Source organism: Phocoena sinus, chromosome 4, assembly GCF_008692025.1.
Source record: "Phocoena sinus isolate mPhoSin1 chromosome 4, mPhoSin1.pri, whole genome shotgun sequence".
In the NCBI taxonomy this organism is placed as follows: domain Eukaryota; kingdom Metazoa; phylum Chordata; class Mammalia; order Artiodactyla; family Phocoenidae; genus Phocoena; species Phocoena sinus.
This window is the reverse complement of record NC_045766.1, coordinates 98,523,276-98,550,235: the sequence shown is the minus strand read 5'-3', so window position 1 is coordinate 98,550,235 and position 26,960 is coordinate 98,523,276. Positions and strand designations below refer to the sequence as shown.

The 26,960-nt window shown below is 39.8% G+C and overlaps 1 protein-coding gene across 2 annotated transcripts in view; it reads right to left on the bottom strand.

Moving 5' to 3' along the window:
- The window catches only part of DCBLD2 (discoidin, CUB and LCCL domain containing 2), a 91,071-nt gene extending 65,223 nt beyond the window's left edge, over nucleotides 1–25,848 (bottom strand). The window contains exons 1-2 of one of the 2 annotated variants that reach the window (XM_032630581.1): nucleotides 25,256–25,848; nucleotides 6,925–7,152 (exon numbers count right to left, since the gene is read on the bottom strand). In XM_032630581.1, the coding sequence (XP_032486472.1) occupies nucleotides 6,925–7,152; nucleotides 25,256–25,475 (448 nt within the window). In that variant the 5' untranslated portion in view covers nucleotides 25,476–25,848. Of the gene's footprint in view, nucleotides 1–6,924; nucleotides 7,153–24,852; nucleotides 24,882–25,255 lie in introns of those variants that run through there. The other variant, XM_032630583.1, reaches the window with a different exon arrangement.
- Between the last annotated feature and the right edge of the window lie 1,112 nt (nucleotides 25,849–26,960).

Genomic DNA, 26,960 nt, shown 5'->3' with positions numbered 1-26,960 from the left:
AGGCTTCTTTGATTTAGAAGCATGGATTAGTAATTCTGAAACTACTTTCTGTGTATTATAGCACTAAACAAATAAGTGAACTAAGTACATATACTGTAGACAACAGGAGCTAGATACCTCACTGTCAGAGAAGTGATTACCAGTATGAAAAGAGAAGGAACAGAATGAACCTGGAGAAACTGGATTAAGATTAAAGGTATCAATATGAACTCATGCTTTTTTTTTTTTTTTTTTTTTGCGGTACGCGGGGCTCTTACTGCTGTGGTCTCTCCAGACGCACAGGCTCAGCAGCCATGGCTCACGGGCCCAGCCGCTCCGCGGCATGTGGGATCTTCCTGGACCGGGGCACGAACCCATGTCCCCTGCATTAGCAGGCAGACTCTCAATCACTGCGCCACCAGGGAAGCCCTGAACTCATGCTTTTTAATCAATATAGGTAGATAAATATAAAAAGATATAATGTGCGTACCTGTATATACATAAGTACATATATACATATATTTATCTACTAAATCTATCTGCTAATAGGGCATGGCAGCCAACTGGCCTGAAGTTACAGACTAGATATTGATTTCTAATACTATTTTCCACTAAAAAGAAACAGGATTCCTTGAAGAAATGGATGATTTCAGGGTTGAGACAGGACAAGTACAAGACAAATCTAGAAAATCCTGTGCCAGACCAGAAGGAAGTACTTAAAAAATGATGAGGACATCACAAAAGGAGAGAGGAGCTAGTTTGAAGAGGCTCTCAATGGAAATTTGGGACAATTTGAGAATCAAAACAAATGATAGTAAAGGATGATAAACAACGGACTAACACAAGAATCCATGAGTCCACACTGGTACAAACAAATAAATAGGAGAGAAGGAAAAGCTCATTTTTTCAGTAGGGAAGAAAAACCTAATCAACATAAAAGGAATGATGACATAAGAAAACCACCGTTGTCAATTATCATAACAACTGATTAAGAAAAGAATCATTAATGGAGTATTTACATCATTTCAAAGAGTCTCCCCACGATATGCATATTGATTGTGAAGGGAACATAGCTACAGTGTAGAAATCTGGGAGATATCACCTTAGTCAATAGATCAAAGTTAACATCACCAGTAATGAGACAAATCAAAATTGTGAGCCTCCTGATTGGAAGTACTGAGAACACATCTGTGGCATTCCTGCTAAAGTCTGTAACCTGAATCTAATCATGAAGAAACATCAGACAATCCAAATTAAGAAATATCCTACAAAATAACTGGCCTATCTATTTCAAAAATGTCAACGTAACAAAACACAAGGAGTGACCAAGGAACTGTCCACTCCTTTCTCCTTTCATCTCCAAAGTAATGGAGACTAAGAAGATGTGACAACTGAATGCAATACATAATCTGAGAATTTCTTTTGCTATAAAGGACATTATTTGTACAACTGTAGAAATTTCAGCAGCTCCTGTAGCTCAGTCCTACATCAATGTTAATTTCCTTAATTGTGATAACTGTTTTGTGGTCATGTAAAGAGAATGTCCTAGTTTTTAGGAAATAAACACAATATACAGGGGTAAAGGAACATCATGCTTGAAAGTACTCTCAGCTTAGAAAAAGAGTGTATGCTTGTGGGGGAAAGGGATATGGCAAATGTGATAAAATGGTAACATTTGGAAAATCTGGGTGAAATGTTTATGGAAATTATCCCATTTTTGCAACTTCTCTATTAAGTCTAAAATTATGTCAAAATAGGCAGCTCCCTGGTGACCTAGTGGTCAGGATTCTGGGGTTTTAACTGTCATAGCCCGGGTTCAATCCCTGGTCGGGGAACTGAGATCCCACAAGCTGTCACGTGGTCAAAAAAAAAAAAAAATGTATGCCAAAATAAATAGCTAAAAGGAAAAAGTTAATGTTTATTAAAAAGTTGCTATTTTCAACAGTTTGCAGTAAGGAGACCATGTAGTAAAAGATTAAGGAGTAATAGCTGGTATCTATTACTCTATAGTCTAGTGGTTGAGATTATGGACTTTGCTATTAGCCACACCTTAGTTCAAGTCCCAATTCTGCTTATATGACTTTGGGCGAGTTGCTTACCTTCTCTGATCTTCTATTTATCTGTTTTATGGGAATAATGTACAGGATTCTTGTAGGATTCAATGGTATCAAGTGTGTCAAGGGCTTACAGTAAAACACACCAATTCTGGAGCCAGACTGCTTAGGTTTGAATCCCACTTAGCAATTTGCTAGCTATGTGACCTTGAGGAAGTTATTCAACCTCTCTGTGCCTCAGTTCTCTCATCAGTAATAAATGGGGGTGATAAAAGTATCTATCTCAAGGGTTCTTGTGAGGACTAAATAAGTTAATTGATAAAAGTAATTTGAATAGTACCTGGCACATAGCAAGCACTGCATGCATGGTAGTTATTTTCACGATTAGCCTGAGCCTCTACAGAATAGGAATTCAAAAAATATTAGCAATCATTATCATCATTAAATACCTAATATTATCATCACTATAGCTTTTTCAAGAGGTTTGGTGGTAAAGAGAAAGAAAATTTATTTTTTCTCTTAAACTAGGAAGACCTAAGCATATTAGAGAGAAAGGAGACAAACAATACAGAAAGAGAAACTTTTCTGAAAACACAAGAGACACGGAATCATTTACCAGATGAAGCCCTGAGGACCTCAGTTTCCCTCTTTGTAAATGTCACCTGAAGATTTAAGAGACAACTTTAAAAGGTACTTTGATGAAGGTGTAAGACAGAATGTACATCTTTAAATATAACTTTGAACACACGGACACATTTACATTTCTTCTACAGAATGCATTTTCCTTTAATAGCTATTAGGTTTTAAAATATTTAGCTCCTCTTTTAGAGATCCATCCACAATATCCCTTATTCCCCAAAAAGTTCATTTAAAATGGAAATTTTAAGCAAAATCTAGGAAGAAAATACATACAATAGAGTGGGAAAAGGTTACACATAAGCAAAGATTTTTCTTTTTAATATGGTTTTAAATTTCATTTTTGGACTAGTTATCAACAATATCCATCAGGGAAATGATGCTAGTAGATGTCTATGGACCAATATGAAAAGATGTCTAAGTATTAAAAGAGAAAAAAACAAGTTGCAAAATAGTTTGGAGATATATATTTATATATGTACAGAAAAAGTTAAGATTAATAATGAATGATTTTACTTTAATTTTCATCTTTACAGAGCAACCACTATGTCTCAGACACCGGGGATTAAAGAATAATCAAAATGGAAAAGTAAAATTCAAGGCACAATGGAACTTTCTCATTCCAATACAATCTGCCTAAAAAAGGGACAGACCTAGAGAGCCAATCTTAACTCTATCATTAAACACATCCTGTTTGTCAGTGAAATGAGTACAACTACACTAATTTCACAAAGATTTCTGGACAGTCTAGCTATTTAGAAAGTTGTTGTATAAAATCATAATAAACTCATATATGTAAATAATATTACACATTATTGATCAATCCAAAAAAATAGAAAATAACTGTCCAAAAGTGCTTTATCAGTTAAAACACATTCTAATGAATTTATGATTTAAAAAGTGATTCCTTGAGAAACGATTCTTCTTTTCATTTTCTTTTCTTGATTATTCCATAATAACATCTCTCAGGGGAGAAAAGTCCCTAAAATTAACACCTATAGAGAAAAAAACCAAAAATCTAAGCTTTATACCAAAACAAGAAACTTTTTTTTTTTTTTTTTAATTCTATTTATTTTTTTAATTTATTTTTGACTGTGTTGGGTCTTCGTTTCTGTGTGAAGGCTTTCTCTAGTTGCGGCAAGTGGGGGCCACTCCTCATCGCGGTGCGTGGGCTTCTCACTATCGCGGCCTCTCTTGTTGCGGAGCACAGGCTCCAGACACGCAGGCTCAGTAATTGTGGCTCATGGGGCCAGCCGCTCCGCGGCATGTGGGATCCTCCCAGACCAGGGCCCGAACCCATGTCCCCTGCATTGGCAGGCAGACTCCCAACCACTGCGCCACCAGGGAAGCCCCAAGAAACTTTTTTTATAGGAAAATGCAGCTCATTTGAACCTGCTTCTGTTCAGAAGGGACCCTGAAAAAAGACAATATAGAAAAAAGAGGATTCCTTTTTTTTTTTTTTTTTTTTTTTTTTGGCGGTACGTGGGCCTCTCTCACTGCTGTGGCCTCTCCCGTTGTGGAACACAGGCTCCGGACACGCAAGCTCAGTGGCCATGGCTCACGAGCCCAGCCGCTCCGCGGCATGTGGGATCTTCCCAGACCAGGGCACGAACCCGTGTCCCCTGCATCGGCAGGCGGACTCTCAAACACTGAGCCAAGAGGGAAGCCCGAAAAAGAGGATTCTTTACCATAATCACTGGAATCTTGATACCCACATGTATTTGTTTCTATTCTGTAATTCCTGGCATATCTACTTTAACCAGAACAGTTATTCCTGAATGACCTTTATTTCTCTGCGATGTCAGGAAAGTTACTTTTCTACCACTAACCACAAACTGCTCCCCAAATGGAGGACCAGTGGATATACGGTAGGTGGTGATGGTAGGGGGAGGAGCAGAACTAAAGCTCAACAGGAACCATCATCTCTCGGTCCCCTTGACCTTTCTACAGCTTTCCATTCACCTGTATGAAGAGAGAATAAGGAAAAACAAAACCAATGGAAATAAGGGAGAGCTGAGTAGTGGACACCTACTACACCCCAAGCACTGCAAAATATTATTTCATTTACTCTTCCTACAGTACTGATGATGACTTTGAAGTCTGGGCTGATGACTTGTAGAAAGAATTCTCAGCAAGTAAGTCCTGGAGCTATGATGGGAACCCAGTGAGTGATTTAAAACCTGTGCTCAATATTTTTCCCATGCCACTCTTCTTGCCTAGCAACATGACACTACTTATTGTCCAAATACATAATCCTATGGTTTTCCTTTTTAACAAAAAGCACTTTCAATATGGAAATTTTCAAAACTACATCAAAGTAGAGAGATGTACTCCCATGTGCCCATGGCTCAGCTTCACCCGTGTGCCATTCTGGTTTCACCTGCCCTCTTCTTACCATTTTTTCTCTGAAATATTTAAAAACAAATCAGAGACGTTTTGTTTGAACTTCAAAGTGTCTCTCACAAATCAGATATTGAATACACAAAATATAACATTACCACAGAATTTGAGATTCTGCTTTTCTCAAAAATGTCCTCTCTCAGTTAGTTAGTTTGAATCAAGACCTAAACAAGGTCACAAGGTCCACACACTACTTTTGGAAGATGTATCTCTAAATGAACGACAGTTCCCTCGACCTCCTCTCCTTTACATATACGTGGCATTTTTTTAAAAAGGAGTCTTTATGGTTGATAAAGTGTGTTTCTCTAGCTCCTTTATTTCATGTAAACTGCTAGAGGCATGATCAGATTGTGGTTCACTTTTTTTATTATTGTTTCAAGACTGCTGAGGTGGTACCATTTACTCCCTACTGCATCTCCTCAGGAGGCACTTAATATGCAACTGTCTTCTATCAGTATTATAGTAATAGTGTTTTCTAAATCCTCAGGCGATTCGAGTTTCTAAAAGCTTATCCGAGACCATATATTTGTGGCAATCAAGCACCCAGGTTAATCAAGAGCTGATTGGGAGACAACAGAGGTTATCAATCAGCAGCCAGGTAAGCAGGCCAGGAACTGTTCCTCTCATAGATAAGAGGCCAAAAAGTGGAGAAGAGATGAAGGGTTTGACTAGAGACAGAGAGGAGGCCAGAAGATGAACATGATGCTTAAAGAACAAGATAGTGGGCTCCAATTATAGTTCTGAAAGACATTTTACACACCTGTATCAATAAGTCTTTCCAAATAAACTCACAGAGAATTTTAGAGTTCTTTATGTTATAATGTTATTTCACCAAGACAGCCTTACAAATTTTGCTATGTTTCCTGCTTCAGAGAAAGGTGCTGATCTCTAAGCCAAAGATTCTCAACTTGACCTCAAAGTATATTCTCCTGGGTAGCTTTAAAAATACTGAGGTGTGGATCCCACCGAATAAATTCTGATTGAACTGCTCTAGAATGGGGACAGGTACATAGTACTATTTAAAAGTCTTCCCAAATGACTCTAATATGCAGCCATAATTGAGAACCAGCTGCTCTTAGCTAAGAATAAAGACAACAGCAGCTAATATTTACTAAGCATATATTATATGTCAGGTACAGTTCTAAGCACTTTACATGTACTAGTTCATGCCCTATTTTACAAGTGAGGAAACAGAGATAAGGTAACTTGCCCGAGGTCACACAGCAAGCTAATAGCAGAAGTATTTAATATCAGGAAGTTTGGATCCAAAACCCATACTCTTAATTACCATGATATACTGACTCCTAAGCATGAATTATACTTACATTCTTTAACTGCAAGTAAAATGATCAAAGAAAAACAAAATGGGGCTTCCCTGGTGGCGCAGTGGTTGAGAGTCCGCCTGCCGATGCAGGGAACGCGGGTTCGTGCCCCGGTCTGGGAAGATCCCACATGCCGTGGAGCAGCTGGGCCCATGAGCCATGGCCGCTGAGCCTGCGCGTCCGGAGCCTGTGCTCCGCAACGGGAGAGGCCACAACAGTGAGAGGCCGTACCGCAAAAAAAAAAAAAAAAAAAAAAAAAAAGAAAAACAAAATGAACAAAAAAAGATAATTAACTTCCTCCTCCTCAGAAGCAGTAGAGTGGCATCTTGTTGCAAATGTACCAACACAGGCTTATTAGAAAAGTGAATAAACAGATAAGAATCTTCTCTTCCCAAAAGAAGATTCAACTTTGAGATTTCCACACATTTCAATAATTTCCTACATATCCTATACAGCATAGTTATTCAATGTTAAGTATCAAACACTGCTTCAGTTTTAAAACTTGGGGCAATGATGTATTGAAAATTTCCTACCTATTTCGGTTCTGCTAACTCCAATTCCATTATAAATTCTCAAGTAATTAAAGTGACAAGAATCAGAATCTTCAATGTCAAAGTCACCAAATTTGATGCGCACTCGCTCTCCCATCTTTACACGGATCTCCCATTCGCAAACAGTGCTGTTAGGATAGGTCTGTGGGTAGTTTATGGACGTCAGGGTTCCACTTTCAGGGCCTAGTACAGTATGTCCACATCCATCACCTTTAAAAAAAAAAGTTAAAAGGACGATAAATTATTCTTTACATCTTTAAGTTACACTACAAATAATCAGGATTTTTTGTGAAGATTTTAAAATATGTATGACGTCAGATATTTTGTACCACCAATACATTCCTTACACAAGATAAAACAGATAACATAGTTCTTAGTAGGTCTACTCACAGGAGCCAGGAGAAGCCAGGTTAGGTTAAAATAATCAATGATTACTGGTATAATTTATGAGTTCAAAGAACTTTCCAATCAAAATAAATAGAAGTAAACATAACTTAGCAATAATTATATATATATGTCATAATAAATCCAGTCTTTAAAAGAGTATCAATTCATAGTAATTGTTCAAAATAAATGTCAACTATAAAAATAAATGTATATGATCAGCTTCATCTATTTAGTTACAAATAGCACAAACCCCTTCAAAAATCCCTGTGAGAAGTCAAATGATTTCTAAAAACAAACTATACTAAAGATTATGCAGATTTCTGACCATATTACACAATGCAAGGCATTCCTTCTTGAAGGCATTAAAGCAATATTTCATTGTTTAATTTTATGTTCTATTGAAATTTGACTTTTCAGTTGTCCCTCTCCAAAAGCCTCATTTTCCCCTATAGAATGACGAAAAAAAAACAGTTTATAAGACTTATTAAAGATTAGTAAAATGACCTTCATATCTTGGTAGCAGCATTATTTGCTCCAGAAATTTCTTCAGCAACTGAATATGGAAACAGTTAACACATTGTTTGTAAAAATCAAATATCTGCATTCTTCCCTTTATCATAAAATTTGTTATTTTACTGAGCGCCTGGAAGGAGGAGTTAATACTGATTAAGAAGTTTTAGCTGCTGCTCCAATTGCACTGCTTAGCGTTCCTAACGATGGGATTCAAATGGATGTCTTTTTAATAGGAAAATGAATACATCCTTTCAAAATAATAGTATTTTCTCTTTCAAAAGAGCTATTTATAATCACCTTTTGGAACTTAAAACAAAGAAAACTATATTAGAAGTGACACTTCTGAGTTTTAACCTCAATATGGATACAGATGGGTGTAACAGAATTTTATACTGATTTTTTATTTTTAAGAACAGTGTAGTGCTGATATCATTTACTAGAACAGACGAAAGCTTTAAAAGCCTACTACAAGTAGTAGTTGCAAAATAAATGTTTATTAATTGAATAAGGAAACTGTACATTAACCTATGAAAAAGTTATCTCAAACTAGTCTCAAAACTAGCTTTAAGGAAGGAACAACTCTGTACCTAGATTCTGATGACAATACTTCGTATCTTTTGCTGATAAATTTTATTGCCAAATCCACACTAGTACTGTTACTTAGTCTGCTTTCACAGGTCAACCAGCAATATGGCTTCTTAAACAAATCTCTCTCACATAAAGCTTAGCTTTTAACCAACATTAAACTTCACCTATCTTCTACACTTGCCTTCACTCCACACACAAGAACTAGGCATAGCAGTTCAATAACATCATAATACAAAAAGCCACCATTAAATAAACCTGTGAGTTTTTGTGTGACATAGCCACTGATCTTTTGCAAATATAAAACTTAGAATGTTATACAACTCAGAGGAAAAGAAAAATAACCACAAATTTCCCCTGAAACTACCATGAAAATACCTTGAATATCTCTATTGGATATTATCTAAATTAAAAACATAAGGATATAAAAACCTCCCTTGTGAAAATAAATGAATTGTAATATAAAAAACTTTTGAATAATCATTAACATTTTTCCTTAGAGAAAAAGACAACCATCCTAAGACAGATCTTCTAAAAATATGAAACTAGTCAAAAATGTTCTGCTACTACTGAAAAGATGAAAACGAGCTTTCTGGAAGTGTTTCAATCTTTAAAAAGTAGCCCTGAATAAACGAAGTAACTCAAACTATAAATGTATTTTCTTTAGTAAGTATGAAACTAAGGCAGCTTCTTAAGTGATTAGAAGTGTTGATGGATTTCAGAAAGCCAAGAATATTGCTATTAACAGCTGAAGTCAGGACTTAGTAATGGCAGATTGTCGCATTTAATGTATTCCCCACAGGCTATTATTTAACTTAAAGTTGTCATGTTAAAATGAATTTTACAAAAAGATTACAAGCAGAGTGTTAGGAGCAATTCTTAAATATCTTTATGCTCATATTTATGTTTGATTCTCAATAAATGCACAAAATGTTTTCTGCCATTTCCTCCATACAGCACAGTTCCTACAAAAGTTAACAAAATAAATACTAACTGATGAAAAACAGGACTTTTGCATGCATGGTGATGAAGAAAACAATTAAAATGGAGCTGTCTTTTTTCAGCATCTTGTGTAGGGGGAGGGTATGAACAGTCCACAAGTAACGTGCCAAGAATGTTCTAAAATATGTGATGGAGTTCAGAGCTTCCTCCTCTCGCAAACAAGACGATACGCACCAGAAACTAAAGTTAAAAGAAAGTCTCAAATCTACTGCAATGCACAAATTTGAATGTTCCAAATTTCCAAGACTATTTGATAAGTGTAACCTGACTAGATAAATAGCTTAGGCTGGCCTGGCCAAATACCTACTGCTATGAAGTATATGTTTCGAATATTACAGTTGGAAAGGGATACTAGGCCAGCAGTTTTCAAATGTTTTTCTCTGTTATTCCAAAGTAAGAAATGTATTTTACACCTTGATTCAATAGTGTCTTAAATATATCTTCCTGACCCACTAAAGGGTCCCCACCTGTGCAATGAACAACACTGTACTAGGCATCCAAAGGTGACAATGTTGAATTCTCAAGTCAGAAAAAGATCTTGTCCTCACTTTTACCCCCAATTTAGAACATGTGCTTCCAGTTTATTTTTACAGCTCTTAAAAGCGAAGCCTATTCTACACCAAAATACTTAAAATAGGACAAAATATTTAAAAGTAACACTAAAATCTAGAAAATATTATCAACAAATCACCTAATATACTGAGAGCAGGGTTTCTCAAATGTGGGTGGAGGACACTGGAACAATTCTGGGGTGGGGGGGTGCCACAGGCATCTAGTGGGTAGAGGTCAGGAATGCTGCTAAAGTATCTTACAATGCACACGACAGCTCCCCAGAGTGAAGGGTGATGGATCCTAAAAGTCAAATAGTGTGGAGGTTGAGATGGGCTGACGTAGAGCAAAGGCTAGGACATCTCCAACAGAAGATCTGGGTTTTAGTTCTTTTTCCTTTGGCTCAAAGGATAATGCTGTTCTACTTGCTGAGGGTACAACCCAGGGAACAGTCTTCCCCACAAGGTCAAAGAAGTAAACAGAATGCTTTATTTTTCTTTAAGTTAAAGGGCAAAAAAGGTCCTTCTTATTAGTCTACAGCTCTCAAGTATTTTTCTTGGTCAGGGGCCCTCATTTAACATTGGGGTTTGAAAAAGGATGGTAATAGGGTCAGGAAGTAAGTCTCCAGATTTTCTGCTAAGCTTTGTAACTGGAAAGAATAATAATCTGTGACCAGGCTAATACCACCTACTATTACTCATTTTTACAAGGCAGAATTGACAAAGAGAGTGTAACCACTACTGGAAAAATAATTTTCAAAATGGGTATTGTAGGACCAATCCATACACTCACTCTCACGAACAACACCACATCGACAACTCTTTCTCCTTCTCCAACTCCATCATCACCACCATCACTGTCAGCTTCTTCTTCTCCTCCCCTGCCCCCCGCCCGCCGCCGCCGCAGATGGTCTCCACCAGACTGTAACTGACCATAAGGGGTAGAAGCCTGTAAATGTAATTTTTGAATTTTAATTTTATTTCAGTGGAGAAAAAACACTGGAATTTGATCTCACTGCCCCGTTGTTTGGCTGCAGATTTATCTAGGGGATTACTCATAGAACATGTGTTCGCTTCCTCTGAAGACTGTCAGGTCAGATGTGTTAAGCCAGATACAAATTTTGATACTGTTCCAGGAAAATAGCTGAGTGATTTTTTTAAACTACTTTTCCCTAGAGAAAACACAAAGAACATTAATTTAAATAATAATGAATTAATACAACAAAGAACACATGCTTATTTTAGGTTGCTTTCTAAACTTCAAACCAAGTGTGTTTTTTGGATAAATATGTGCTCATGATGCTGATTTTATGCGACTCTCCAGCTAACCCCATATTTTAGTCACATTACTATTAAAAATAATGTTATCTTAATTATTTAATTTTATTAACATGAACACCGTATGACTTCTAAAAATACTTTCTTTAACAAGAACAAAGACAAAAGCAGGAAGCTTGCACAAATATTCCAAAAATGTAGAGCAATGTAACTTTCATTACAATTCTTAGAAACTAGGAAAGGTTTATACTTTTCCAATAAGCTTTCAAGGATTTTCGTCACTGTGAACAGGTGAGTTTGACTATATACTTCCTCTAAATAAGTGTCATTCTGTCACATCTTGTAACACATCTGTGCAATCTTATAATAAACTGAAAAAAAAGGCATTTAGAGAGTAGAAAAGTGTTCAAAAGAATAACCTGCAAGCGTTAACAAGGATATCCTATTTCATTTGACTACAATGAAGATTTTTAATCTCTTATTTAGCACTACGAATTTTTAGACTAAAAAGTACTATACCAGTCCTGTTACTTTAAGATTTTAAAGTTGCATCACAACAATCTCGAAAAGATAATTCAAGGTCCTATTTTAATTCACTCATTTTTTTTAATACTGCCTAAGATGGATATGCACTGAGAGCCTAAAGAGGGTTACTGTGGCAATTTAAAGGAAAAGAAATAGCTCTCAGCTCAAGCTTTTTTAAGCCCACACTCATCTCTGCATGTGTGATAATTTACAAAACTGAATCACATGAAGGAATGTGAGATGTATAAATCCTCTTCGATCCCCACCAAGCACACACTCTATGTAGTACATAATGGTTAAGCAAATTGGTTCTGGAGTCATGTGATGAATTTAAATACCCTACCTACCACTCACTGTGACCTTGAGAAGGTTGTTTACTGATGCTAAAGCTGAGTTTTGTAAAATGGGTATACTAACATCTCAAACCACAGAGGGTAGGAATTTAAAGAGATACTGTATGAAAACACCTACTATCGAGGGCCTAACCCATACTAATGTGCTCAATAAACGTTTGAGGGTAATTATGGTCATAAAAGACCAGAAAGGCTTTTGCTCATCACACGTAGGTCCGGTGCGTTTGGCCACAACCTAGCTAAGGTATCAGAACAATGGCTCATTACTTTAGAAGATTTATATCAGCTTTAAAGCTTCAAGTACAGTGTCCTGTGAAAAGTGTAAATCATGAGAAAGTAATTCTCACTAATCTTCTCCCCAATGACCTCTACTTCACTTCGGTAACTCATGAAACCACAACCTAGACTGTTTTTGCCATTACCGGAGATTACTCCCACCTGTGAAATCTCAACAACTTTAATGTCTCACTCTTTCGGTCAGTCTCCTGACCCTTCTGCTCTCTTACACCCACTGCACACTTTCTGTGAACTTCTCTCTTTTCTCCCCATCTACTATCTTGCTCTAGCCTCATTTCTTTCCCTACCCAGCCTGGACTTCATGTCCAGTGTGTGAACTACACACTTCCTGGTACCTTCACTTCCTTGCCACTATGTCCTTCTTGAGGATCTGCCTGGCAAGCCCTCCACCCTGGATCATATGATCTCTCTTTGCCCAGGAGCTGAGCACTACTGGGAAAAAAAAATCACACAATCCAGGGAATAGTTGTCATTAGAGTAATAGGTTCTGATCTCAGATGGGCACTGAAAGCCACTCGGTATTCTCTTACTCAGTGGTTCTCAAAATTTAGTCAACATTAGAACCACCTAAGGGCTATTTAACGTAAAGGTTCTCAGGCCCCATCTCTGTCTCCATAGATTCTAATAAATATGTCAGAAACATTACCTGAAACTTGGAAATAGGTTAAAAAAATAAAGGTGAGCAGCAGATCCTTTACATGTCATAGAGGCCAAAAGCTAGGGCAAAATACTTAATTGGATTTGTTGTTTATCATTGATTAAAGGTCCCAGTCTTGGCTACACATAAACTTGTAGACTGTTGTCTTGTAGAGATGCATATAATATCTGTATAGTTGAAAAAAATAATCCCACATGTTAGAGTTTATGGCCCTATTGGCCATTAAACAGTTTTAGCCATCCAATCTAGCAATCACAGCCTAAAACTACCTATCTAAACACCTAGTTTCTCAAATATTCTTTGGACATGTTTCAACTTCTTACTGGTTCCTTCATTAATTAATAAGTTGAATAAAATCTTTGACATGTGTTAATTTTATATTTGCATGACATGTATAATTTTGCCTTTTTTTGCAAATTATATACTGGAAAGTAGCTCTGCAGTGGAGCCTAGGAAGGATCTGCACTTTAACAAATTTCAAAAACTAAGAGCAACAACAACCAAAAAAAAAAAACACACACAAAAAAATCTTTCTCCAGCCAGTGTTCCCCAACATCTACCACTTTCTTTCTCACTTTTTCTTTTTCTTTTACAGAGAGATTTTTTTCAGTTCTCTACATTCGATGTCTTCTTGGCTTCCCGTTCTAGGCTCAAAATACTGCAATTCAGCTTCCAAAGGGTTGTGGTTGGATTGTACTCTCCCTCCGCCCACCTCCGTCCCAACAACCAAATTATATGTTCCTAATTGCTGGTACCTGTGAATGTAACCTTATTTGGAAACAGGGTCTTAGCAGATGTGATCAATTTAAAATGAGGCCATACTGGATTAGGACAGACCCTAATCCAATGTCTGGTGTCCTTATAAAAAGAGGAAAATCTAGACACGGATACAGACACAGGGAAAACACCACATAACTACAGAGACAGAGACTGGAATGATGCAAAGGGATTCCAAAGACTGCAATTGCCAGAAACTAGGAAGGGGTAAGGAAGGACCCTGGTCTAGAGCCTTCAGAGAGAGCGCATTGCCCTGCCAATACCCTACATTCAGAATTTTAGCCTGCAGAACTATAAGACAATACATTTCTGTTGTCTGAAGCCATCTAAATTTGTGGCAATCTGTTACGGCAGCCCTAGGAAAGGCAGACCTACCTCTCCAATGTACCCTTCACTAAAGCGGTCTGTTTCTGAGCTGCCAAAAGTCAATACTTCCCCATCTTTATCATTTGTGACCTTTCTACAGCATGTGGCATCGCTGTCCCTTCCTTCCCTCCCACTTTCCTTCCTTCCTTATCTTTCCTCCCTCCTTTTTAAAACTCTTCTTCCCCATCTTAGTTCTTCTTTTGACTCTCTAATTGCAACTTCTCCAGCACCTTAGCTGACTTATCTTCCAACTACTGACTGCTGATGCTGCTGTTCTCCAGAGCTCCTTCCCCGCCCTCTGTGCTGCCTGGGCCATCTCCCCACCCTACAACTTCAGCTACCACCAAAAGGGAGAATGCTCCGTAGTCTCCAGCCTTTCCCCTAACCCTCAAACGTGTCATCTACTTCTGTACTGAGCTCCTCTGCTCAGAAATTCCACAGCACTTCAAACTCAACGTGCCCCAAGCATTCAGGGAACGTCCTCCATGTGCCAAGCATTGAACCAGGTGCTAGGGACAAGAGAAATGACAGACAAGGCCCCTGCTCTTACAGAGTTTACAGAATAGTACGACAGACGTAGTAAATAATTTCAGGGACGATGAGTGTTGCAGGGAAGTAATGGATATGATAGGGTGTGTGTGTGCACGCGCGTGTGTGTGCGTGCGTGCGTGTGTAGGATAAATAACAGTTAACTAGGCAGGAATACTGGTGGAAGAGGGAGGTGGAAAGCAGGGAGAAGAGGATTCCAGAAAGAAAAAAAAAACCAACATTTTAAAATGACCTTTGCTCTCTCAAATTTAACTGGTCATTAAGTTTTATACATTGTTTCCTTAATATCTCTAAATTTCATCCCTCTTAAGGAGTGCAGGCCCTTGTAATAGTTCTCTGACAGGTTTCCCCACTTCCTTTCTTTGCTCTAATCCACTGCCCACACTCCTGCCAGTTTCTTAAACACCAATTGGGTCACATAGGTCCCTTATTTAAAAATCCTTTAACTGTTCTTCACCGGTGATACAATAAAACCTCAAACTCTTCAGTAAGGATACAAAGTCCATAATAATCTGTCGCTGGACTCCCTTTCCCGTCTCATCTCTTGACTCTTCCCACAACCTCTCTGCTCCAGCTCTGGAACTGTGGGTGACGCCCTCTATGCTCCACGCTCTCTCTCCTCCGCCGCTGCACCTGCTACTCTGCTCTGCCGAGAATAAGGTCCTTCCTCCTCATATCCACCTGGCAAATACCTACCCAACGTTGTCTCTTTTGGGAAACCTTTCTGAAAGCCCTGGTCTTTCTCTCCCTTTCCATCATCAAAGTCTCTTTACTGTACCGAATATGCTTAATTATGCATACTTATGTCGCTTTGCCACACCAGCTGTAAAGCTCTGTCACAGACAGGCAATGCATTCTGTTCGCCTTGGTAGCCGCAGACATAGAAATAGGGCATACCAGCCTCTTAACACATGCTGCTGAATTTAGAAAATAATAAACCCAAACAAGCCAGTGGTAGGCACTTGGTAGGTAAGTGATAACAGTAGAAAAGTACATAGGCTTGGGAATCAGACAGACTTTCTGATTTAAATTCTAGCTATGCCAACTTTTGAGATGATCCTGGCACTTAACCTCTATATCCTCAACTATACATGGGAATAATACCACCCATCTCCCCAGGTAATTGTGAGGGTTTGGTAATAACTTATCTAAAAAGCACTATAATTCTATAAATGTGAACACTCACTTTGAACACTCTCTTTGAAGATGATGCCTCTATGTATCTAGTACCCCCATGTATCTAGTACCCCCCTTTCCTTCTGGGAACTACTCTGCAGTTTGCAACAGTTTTCATATGACTTCATGCCCCCTGGTTAGTTGACTGGTTCAAGGGTGGGTACTGACACTCACACTGGGCCAACATGAGGCCAACTTACCCTGCCCTCTCATTTCTGGACCTTGTATGTTAGGGAAACCCCAGAATCTCTCCAGTGTTGAAGCTACAAGCCTTGAGGATTGCCAGCAGCCATTATTTGTTCCATGCAGAGAAAGTGAGACTGTAACAAGACAGAATTAAGCTGAGTCCTTGGTGTCTGAGGTCCAGCTGCATCCCTGCTTTTTTTTTTTTTGCGGTACGCGGGCCTCTCACTGTTGTGGCCCCTCCCGTTGCGGAGCACAGGCTCCGGACGCGCAGGCCCAGCGGCCATGGCTCACGAGCCCAGCCGCCCCGCGGCATGCGGGATCCTCCCGGACCGAGGCACGAACCTGCATCCCCTGCATCGGCAGGCGGACTCTCAACCACTGCGCCACCAGGGAAGCCCCCTGGATCCCTGCTTTTCCCTGGGCTTAGGTTGGCTCAGTTCTTAGGAAGATTCCACAAGTTACCTCAGAATGGTCCCAATACTTTTCCCTTCTACTTTAAGCAGATTTAATTTTCTGTTCCCTATAACCTCACTAATCAAAACACTCTTCCTCCACCCATGCAACAGAATGTCTGTCTCATATCCAGACCTATAAAGTTAGCATCTAGGACAAAAAGAGTAACCAGAAACAGGGCATGCCAAGAAGAAAGGAATAAACCATGAACCTGAAAATGATCTGAGGGTGGAGAGCAAAGAAAACTAAAATCTATCAGCAGGTAGGAAGCTGGAGAGAGAAAGTAGAGGTCAAAAGGGAGGGGACAAAACCAGTATTACGGTCTGGGTGGGTTGGAGGCCAGGTAAGGACATATGTGAACAACCACGCCCTGCTGTCACACTCCTCCACTGAGCGGTCTGACCCCTCTCACTAAGTAAGCTAGGGGTGAACTTTCCTACACAATAAGTGGGATGGGGAAAAGGGGCAGAAGGATGGAGAAGCACTGGATCTCAGTAGAAAGCTAACACTTGAAAATGGAAATTTTAACTGAAGAGTAGGGAAAGAGAAACAAAATTTTCATTCACATGTTGTTTCACTCATTGAACCAAAATTTATCAACTACCCAACAGATTTGATCGCAGCCCTCATACGTTCTAGAGAGGTGAGTTATACATTTCAAAACACTGAGAGTGACATGCCTAGTATTTAAATCCAAGTATGTCTGACTCCAATATCTCCATACTTTCAAAGTCCACCCACGTAAAAAATAGTGAAGACAAAGAAAGCTCTCAGGTTTAAAAGAAAAAAAAACCTCAGTTTAAGTGACAGTTTCAGAAAAGCAGAAGCTAGACTGTGAGGGAATCATCGTTTAACAAATATCTTTTGCGTGCTAGACACTAAGAAAATGTACAGCACAGATGTAGTCTACTTGTCAGAAAGCTGATCATTGAAAAAAGCAGAGATATAAGGTACCTGGAAAGCAACCATTTGACAGATGTATATACAAGCCAGTGGCATCCTGAGCATGTTTCCAGGTACAAGGTAAGAAGCACCACAGAAGTTTAAATTATACTAAAACACAACTTGTATTCCCTGATGAAGCAGTGTTTTGGATAAGGTGTAAGAGATGATTTCAGGAAGAAGAAAAGGCAAGGCAGGAGGCAAAGTTTTACTGTGCTGAGCAGAAATCCCCACGTGAGGGTTGATTAGTCATCCTTATTGAGGCAGATCTAATCACAAAGGCCACATGCCTTTCTCCTGCAACCTTGAGCTGTCCAGAACCAGAGAAAGAGGACAGTGGGGACTGGCACATGGGCCAGGTTTGGGATCTGTCAAGGACAAGGGGAAAAGCATCAATGAGATGACTGACCTGGGCTGAGACAAGTGAACCTAGAGATGGACTGGGTAGAAGCAGAGATACCTAAGGATGATGTCATTGCTAACATCACAGGTACAAACTCTTCAGTCTGCCCCACAAGGAACGTTCTCCACAATCTTGTCCCCACTGACCTTTTCAGTCTGCTTCTCATTACTTTCCTGACACCAAATTATTGTAGCTACCTGAATGTTACCCAGGAATTTCGGCTGGCAAAGAAAAAGGAGGCAGGCAACTACTAGAACCAAAACTAGGGGGACTTTTATAAGGCTGGAGGTGGCTATTCAAATCAGAATCTGAAAGAGAGGGCAAAGGAGTGCACCCCACTTGCTGACACTGACTTAGGCTAGCACAGTTCTTAAAGACCACCTATTTGACAGGGGAGCACAGCAGTGTTTTCTAAGTAGAAACCATGGCTCTGTTCAGAGTTGCAGTTGAAGGAGAACTCCTCTCATTACAAAAGCAAAGGGGTCTAGCTCCTGGGAAGAGGGAGGCTGGGAAAACACTGGGCAGAATGTTAGGCCCTGTGCAAGTAGGTTAAGATTCCAGAAAGGGTTCTATTTTCATGAAACTAAGAAGCCCAGGCTCTGACTGCTAACTGAGGGAATCAGACAAAGGACAACAGTGTGAAGGGCATGCAGGTGCCCAGAGACTAACACCAAATAATGTGCTTGGGGCAGCAGATTCACTGCAGAAATGAGTTCTAAATTCTTTTGTTTTTTTTTTTTGGCACCGCCGAGTAGCTTGTGAGATCTTAGTTCCCGACCAGGGACTGAACCCGGGCCCTCAGTAGTGAAAGTGCCAGATTCTAACCACTGGACCATCAGGGATTTCCCCTAAATTCATATTTTTGAATGATGGACATCATGATAAGTATTAGAAATAAGAAAATGAATAAAACTCTCTGCCAGAAACAAATATTTAATATACATTGTGATTAATGACTGAACAGAGAAAACAGGAAATTACTATTGGAGATGAGTGGGTGTGGTGACAGAGAACTCTTCCCAGAGAGTATGATACCCAAGAAGGGTTTTGAAGGATGATAAGGAGGTTACCAAGCACACAAGGAAAGGGGCTCTTTCTCTTCAAGTGGAGAAAATGACACATGTAAAGAGATCAGTATCAGGAACAAGGCAAAACAGGATGAAATTATATATTAGAGGAATAAAAATCTCAGTCTTATACCTGAGCTGTATACAAAGGGTGAGGGATGCTGGCATGAGATTAAGTCAGAGAGAAAGGGAGGGGCCAGACTCTGAAAAAATTACATATATAATATGCAAAGGAGTTTGGATTGTATCTTATAAAGGGGCTGCTGGCCACACTATGGAAGTATTAACATAGCTCCAAGAGGGCAGTACCCCAGTGCACAGAACCCTGGTCCTTAGAAAGCAACCATATTTGCCCAAATATGGGGCAAGTCTGCAGGGTATGGGGCTCAAGGAGGAAGCAATGGGCCAGGACCAGAGGCAGAGGCATGCTACTCATTGCAGCAAGGATGGCTTTGACACTCACATGCTTTCCTGACTCCCTGCTGTTCTGATGCTGTGATCTTAACTCCTGAAATGTCTGCCATCCCTGTGAACTAGAAACCTACCAGTCCTAAAAGCTTACCTGCTTAAAATCATTTTATCAGCAAGGTTTTTCCTACTTCCCAGGCATTGTGAGCTCTCTCTCCCTTACAAACTCACAGCACTGTGCAACTTCCCTTGGTTATTTATCCGTATATTCCAACATGAAGATAATTATTTCCCCAACTAGCCTGTAGGACCTCTGAAGACAATGACAATATTTTACTCTATCGTAACTGTCTCAGGACTCTATTGACCGACGTGCACACATCCCTAGGAGCGTGTAGTTGGTACTCCTCCATGCTGAGAGTTTTTAATGAGAGAATGATAAAGAGTACCAGCATTTTCTCTCTTATCCCAAGCAATTAAGTTTGCACACTTAAACTGCAAACTCACATGCACTGTACTCCACAAAGGAAAGGAACTCCTGGCCTCCTCTCCTTAGAAAGCAGTCGAGGGAGCTTGCATCTGTGGTCCTCCCCATGATTCAAGCAGCTAACCAAAGTTCTTCTTTCAACTACATATCCTTTAGAGTGCAGGTGGATCTAGTAGGTGATGTTCTGGCAACCTTTTAAGATCACCCCGTTACACCATCTGCCTCAGTGGACACTGGCATTCATTCAATTCTAGTTTATTTGAATATCTGTATTTTTTGTCCTCATGGGAGTATATTGATTTAATCCACATAAGGACCTGGAAAATTAGCAGTATGTGTTTCTAAACTAATACTTTGAACTGACATACTTTCTCAAAGGTACTTTCTCAAAGGTCCTATCCTGAATGAAGAATTTAATCAAATAAAGAAAATAATGTAATAGCAGTTCTAAACAATATAATAATTACTTCACAAATAATGAATGTCCTGTGAAAAATTTTTAGATTTTGAAATTTTTGTCTTGCTGTATTTTCAAAGTATGCTTCTGTGTGCTAAATCAGCCTACAAATTAATTTTAACATGATATGTCTACAGAACTTAACACCACACTATTAAAATTACAACCACATAATATTATGTAGGTATGTGAATATGCACTAGAAAGGAAGACAAAAATTATAAATGGATAGATAAGGGGGTAGGACTGTGGATAATTATTAGTTAAGTTTTTGGTTCTGAGTAATTGTTATATAATTGTTATCTGTACAATATTTTTAAAATAAATAAAGTGCTAAGGCCATAAGGTTGTTATAAAGTAAACTGAATCCATGAGCAACACAAGAAAAACTGCCAAGCTGTCTCACTTCATATTTCAACAATCACATTTAGCAAATAACACTATTTACATTTAGCAAATATCACTATCTCTACAAAGCTTTTCCTGATCCTTATAATTTTATGTCATCATTCCACATCTTTCCAACTAGTCAAGAAGTGGAAGTGGAAACTACTTGCATGCATTCAATTAATACCCAGTATTACCACCTGAGCTTTCACACCCCAGGTTCATTTTGTAAAGTATAGTCCTAAATTTAAAATCTAACTCTATGTAAATCTAGCCTTTCCTCATCATACTATCTGATTCATTCTTTTTGGAAATTAATTAATTCATTTGTGTTTTAGTTCTGGTACTTTAACTCATACCCATTTCATTATTTTAAGTTTTTTTTTTTTTAATGTTGGTCTCCTAGAATGAAGCTTAGATGTTCAAATAGAACTATTAACTATTTCCAGAGGGAAATAAAGTTTTCTCTCTGCTGATAACATTGGGAAATCTACCTAAAAATCATTAACATGTAATTTTACAATTAATTTTTCATTTACAAGTTTTTAAAATGTGGATTTAAAATCTGATCATTAACACATATGGAATACGTGCTATATTTCTAACTTTCACTATGTAAAATTAATCAGAAATATAGCAGAAAAAGGATGCCTTGATTTTTGCCTCTGAACAGTAAGTACATATAAGAGCCCTAATGTTTTATCAGACCTAAAAAAAGATAACGGAAAATTCTAAATTAACAATGTCAATATTACTAATAATCACAAACGTTCTTTGCAGAGGGACATGTTCATTTCTGACAATTCACAAATAGTGTTCAAAAACTATTTCCCCACATCACAAGCAAATAAAGGCACTACTTGACAGACTGTATATTTTTTTCACACATTAGTTCAAATATCATTGTGAAATTGAATGATTCTTTTTAAGAAAGAAACTGATTTGTTTGATAGATAAATTAGCCAACAAAAATCACTACCTTCACAAACATTTCATGTTAATAGGCATAAAGTCAGTCTCAATGGATTTTTAAAATTAATCCCTCTGATATATTACCATATTCAAATAATACTCTAACCCAGAAGGTAGGCAAACCCTCCATGACACAAATGAGGAAGCTGAACTCCTAAGATGACGTGACACAAATTCCTACAGTCATGATGTAAACCGAGACTTAAATTCATTCACAGTAGACCCTCAACTTCCTATTAAGTTAATTTATTATGGTAACAAATAGGCAATCAGCATAAGTTCCACAAATTTAAGTTTTTTAGAAAGACATATATTCTACCGGAAAAAATGCTTTCAATAAAAAAGAAAAAGACTTTGAAGGTAAATTTAATATCAAACTTAGAACTCAAAATACACAAATACAAGCCATGCCTAAAACACCATCATAATTAAACAGATGTGAATAAACAGAATTTATACATATATTAATGAAATAAGGTTGGTTAAAATACATCTCTGTTGTGAAAGGTTGACAAGTTATCAGACCAATGATAAATTTTATTCTGGGCCAAATAAAAAGAAAAAACACTTGGTCAGCAGAAAATCTGCTGAGGAGTAGCTATGTATGTATGGCATTAATTGGAATGAGTGTAGTATCTTCTGCTACTTCAAAATGATGTCTGAAAGATTTAAAAAAAAATCCTGAAGCACAGTTCTACCTCAGCATACACATTCAATGCATTTCTACCTAGGCTGGCTAAGGGAAAAAAGAAATCTATATATCACAAAATTCTTTCACAGCTTATTTTTTATTGTGACTATATGTAAATTGCACAACATTTGGAAAAGCATAAAGAAATTATCTACAACTCTACCATCAAAAGACAACTGTTATCTTTTTTTAAATTATTTCCTTCCAGACTTCTTACCAAGACTTCTTATAAAGGAGAGTAAAAACTCCAGCTTGGAACTTAACATTACAATGTTGTAGACATTCCCATTATTAAAAATTCTATAGGCTTTTTAAAGCACTGCTTCTCATTTTGAAATTAGACTTCTTTTTAGGTTATGTGAAGAATCCCAGTGGACCCTAAAGCACATCTGTTAGACTAGTAACACTGACTACAGTTCCACCACAGACCGCATCAGGGTTCTTTGGGTAAGAAATATAATTTTTAAAAATTAGGGAATTCAAATCCCATACAATTCCTGAGTTTTCAGGCAATGTATACCTAAATGGCCCTTACTTTATCAATTTAGTAAGCTCAAGATTAACAATGATAGGGTCTTCCTTGGTGGTGCAGTGGTTAAGAATTCGCCTGCCAACGCAGGGGACACGGGTTCAAGCCCTGGTCCAGGAAGATCTCACACGCCGCGGAGCAACTAAGCCCGTGCGCCACAACTACTGAGCCTGCACTGTAGAGCCCACGAGCCACAACTAGTGAGCCCACGTGTCACAACTACTGAAGCCCGCGCACCTAGAGCCCGTGATCCACAACAAGAAAAGCCACCGCAATGAGAAGCCCGCGTACCGCAACGAAGAGCAGCCCCCGCTCGCCGCAACTAGAGAAAGCCCACGCGCAGCAACGAAGATCCAACGCAGCCAAAAATTTTTTAAAAACTAAAAAAAAAGATTAACAATGATAATCAGTTATAGCTATTTGTACTTTACCCTTTTCAAAACTCCTGTGTACTAGCATTTCATTTCCATCAAGCTAGGAAATAGGTATGTATTCTCTTATCAGTGATGTAGAAAACTGAGGTACAAAGAAATTAAATGATTTTTAGAAATTTACCCAATAAACAGGTGGACTAGAAATCAGGTCTTTTAAATTACCAGCATCATTTCTATTTGTGTTCATCTACATTGATGTTTATATAACATGACACTGTGAAAGAAAACCATGTTAAAATGCTTTGGTAAAAACTGAAATTAAACTTAAAAAAATAAGGTAATGTTGCATGTTTAATTAGACCAGGTTTAAGAAATTCTAAAAGCAAGGCAATTATCTCATTTGGAGGGGAGACATTTAACTGGTTCTATACTGCTCAAAAATTTTTTTAAAAACATGATATAAACAGTTTCAGATCTTGAAATAAGCAAACTGGTCAGAATATTCTTGTTATGTAATTAGAGTTCTGTATCAAGGTACCTTATTTTTTGTGTGTCTTAGTTTCCTTATACTTGAAATGGAATAACAATACTTATCGCAGATGGCTATGGTGAGGATTAAGTGAGTTAATAGACATAAATTACTTAGGGCTGTGCCTGACACAAAGTAAGACCCAATCAATCAGTGTTAGCCATATATAAGCCTGTTTTGCTTTTTCTACTAGGAGAAAAATAGAAGCACAGGTTCTAAAACTTAAATGGAGGAAAGGATTTCACGCTAATTTATTAAGTGCTGATGTTCAAGAATTCGTTTAAGGAGATGATCTAACTGAAACCTGAATGCTGCCTAGATCTGAAAGAGGTCAGTTTACCAAATACATTTTTCCCATTTACATTTTATTTCCACATGCCTGTCAAAGTTTCAGCATCTTCACAATGACAGGCTTATGGCCATGATTCCATACTTTACTGAAAACCATATGAGAGCAACATTAAGCTGGACTTAAATGTGGAGATCAACCCAAACCCAAAACCCAAAAACCAAAACCCTTCCCAGCGATAAGTAACAATCCAATCCTTATCCCTCTCACTGCAATAAAATGCAGTGAAATGCAATGGAAAAACGTGTTCAATAACTGATGCCAAACTGTTTCAAAAATTGCTTTTCGCTGCCTGAAAAAAGTACTTAGAAAGGGGAGGAAATCAGCCTGGCATTCTCTTTCCATTATGATTATTCAGTAAAGTTTTTTTTCAACGATTGTTAACGGAAAAAAGTTTTGTCACTTTCTGTAAGGGCTTGCCCTTTTAACACGGAACGCTCCATTTGGGCAAGAGTACGCTGCTTTGGGTCCCAGACCCAGTGTCTGACCCAGGCAATCTAGACCACCATCCTGAATAGGCAGGGACTGCAAAGAGCATGTTCTAAATCCAACACTCAAAGATAACCAGAATAAACTTCATTCGATTTTGAACCTGAGCACATTGACAAAAGATGATAATTATCATCACTTGCCTTCAATGGATTTAAATGCTATTTAATTACCTTGCATTTCTACTCTGTCCATCCATCCATTTAGCTTAACATTAGGGGTCGCATCTCCAAAACTTCTTTTCCTCTCCAAGACTTTCCCCAGTAGAAGAATACAATACCCAAAAGGAGGCCTTCACAGCAAGGTCTCAATTCCCTCTTTTCAGAAAAATGAATGGGATTCCCCAAAAGTAAAGCCGCGCCAACTTGGCGGACAACAGACAGCCCATCTCAGCAACTCAACCCAGCGAGTGCGGGGCCAGGTCTGGCCACGCACCGAAGCGCACCGCACCTACCCCGCGCGTCTGCAGATTCATTAACGGCCCGGACACCCGGCGCCCAGGAGGCTCCCCCGGCGCCCCCCCACCCGCCCCCACCCGGGGCTCCGCGCGCCGCGCACTCCTCGGGAACCACTCACCTTGCTGGGCTCCGGCGTCCTCAAGCAGCAGGAGCAAGATAAGTAAGAGGAGGAGGAACAGAGGCATGGGGAAGGAGGAGGGGGAGGAGGAGTTGGAGCGGGGAGGGAGGGGGTAGGAGCGGGAGAGGGGGATCGCGGCCCGGGCGGGGGCGGCGGCCGCGGCCCGGACTAGGAAACGATGAGGGCTGTGCCCGGCTCTCACCACCGCCCGGCTCGCCATCGCGGCGGCCGGCAGTCCCCCTGCATAGTGCGGGCGCCCCGGGGCCGCGGCACCGGGCGAGGAGGCAAAGGCAGCGGCAGGAGAGTGAGAGGCAGCGCGCGCTTCGCCCCGCTCCGGGACCCCCTCCGCCCCTCACTCCGCGAAACCTCCTCCTCCTTCGTCCCTTCCCTCCGCTCCCCGCCCGGAGACCCCAGGCCGGAGCGCAAGGGAGGGGAGGGAAGGAAGTGGGGTGCTCGAGCCGCGGAGGGCAGCTGGGGGACGCGCCTCCCGCGCCGCGTTCCTCAACCCGACCCCTGCCCGCCGCGCTCGCCCCGGACTCCGGCTAGCTGGCAGGGCGGTCGCCCGCTCCCTCGCGCTCCCTCTCGCGCGCGCTGGCCACGCCTTCACAGCACGCCACGGCCAATCCTCGGTCGGCTCTGGTCCATCTCCCTCTGCGTCACCCAATCAACACGCTCTCTCCTCGGTCGACCCGTTAGCTCCGCGGCCCACTCCTCGAGCTCCACCGCCCCTCATCTCTCTCCTCCAATCCCTGCTGCCTTGGGAAGCGTCCCACCCGCCCCCCCAATCCGGGTTCCGCCCCCAAACTCGGGCCCCCGGCAGCCCTCGCCCGGCCCGCGCTCCTGTTATTGTTGGGACCACAGCCCAAGCTGATCCGGCTGAGGCGGCTGCTTGCTCTGGTCAATGACTTCCGGGACTTCCCCCAGCTCGCTCTTCCCTGCTCCTCAGGCCCAGCTTGCTCATTGCTCCTCCCCCGCCGCACATCAGGCCACTGGAAGGGGTGGGAAACCGGGATCCTGGCTGGTTTCAGCTGGGAGCTGACTCTAAGGGACTTTTTTTTTTTTTTCAATAGCAGAGCGTGTTTTTTTTATTAAAACTACAGCCAGTGGTTGCAGCAACTCCAGATACAGTGTTCAATTTTAAAAATATATGTATTTCCTGCTTCCTATGCCTTTTACTATATTTACTATTGGGGGGGACAAAAACGTATATAACAAGATACATGCCCCTAAAGCAATTTAAACCTAACATCCTAACATGCATTGAGCGATTCTACCAAGACTTGTTGAACACCTGCTGTCTACCTGCAAACTCTTTGCTAAGAGTTGTGGGATTTGCAGTCATAATACAGAAATCTTCCAGGATCTTGTATTGGGACAGAGATGGAAATACATCATGACAGTCAGAATAAAATAAATACTAATCAGAGTCACAGGTAATCTGATGGAGACTGTAAGAAGATGGAGTGACAAAAAAGAACTGGTTTGGGGAAAGGGGAATCCACAGGACTAGGTGGAGATTAGTTTTAGGAGAAAGGTGCCATCTGGATGTTCTTAACATGGGCCTCTAGGAGGAGGATGGTGTCATTAATAAACAGGAAAGGTGGGTCAGATTGTGTGAGCAAGTGAGTTAATTTTGGACATACTGAAATGTATTTGAGATATCCACTAGCTTGTGTGTGAAGTTACATAACAGGCAGGTGGACAT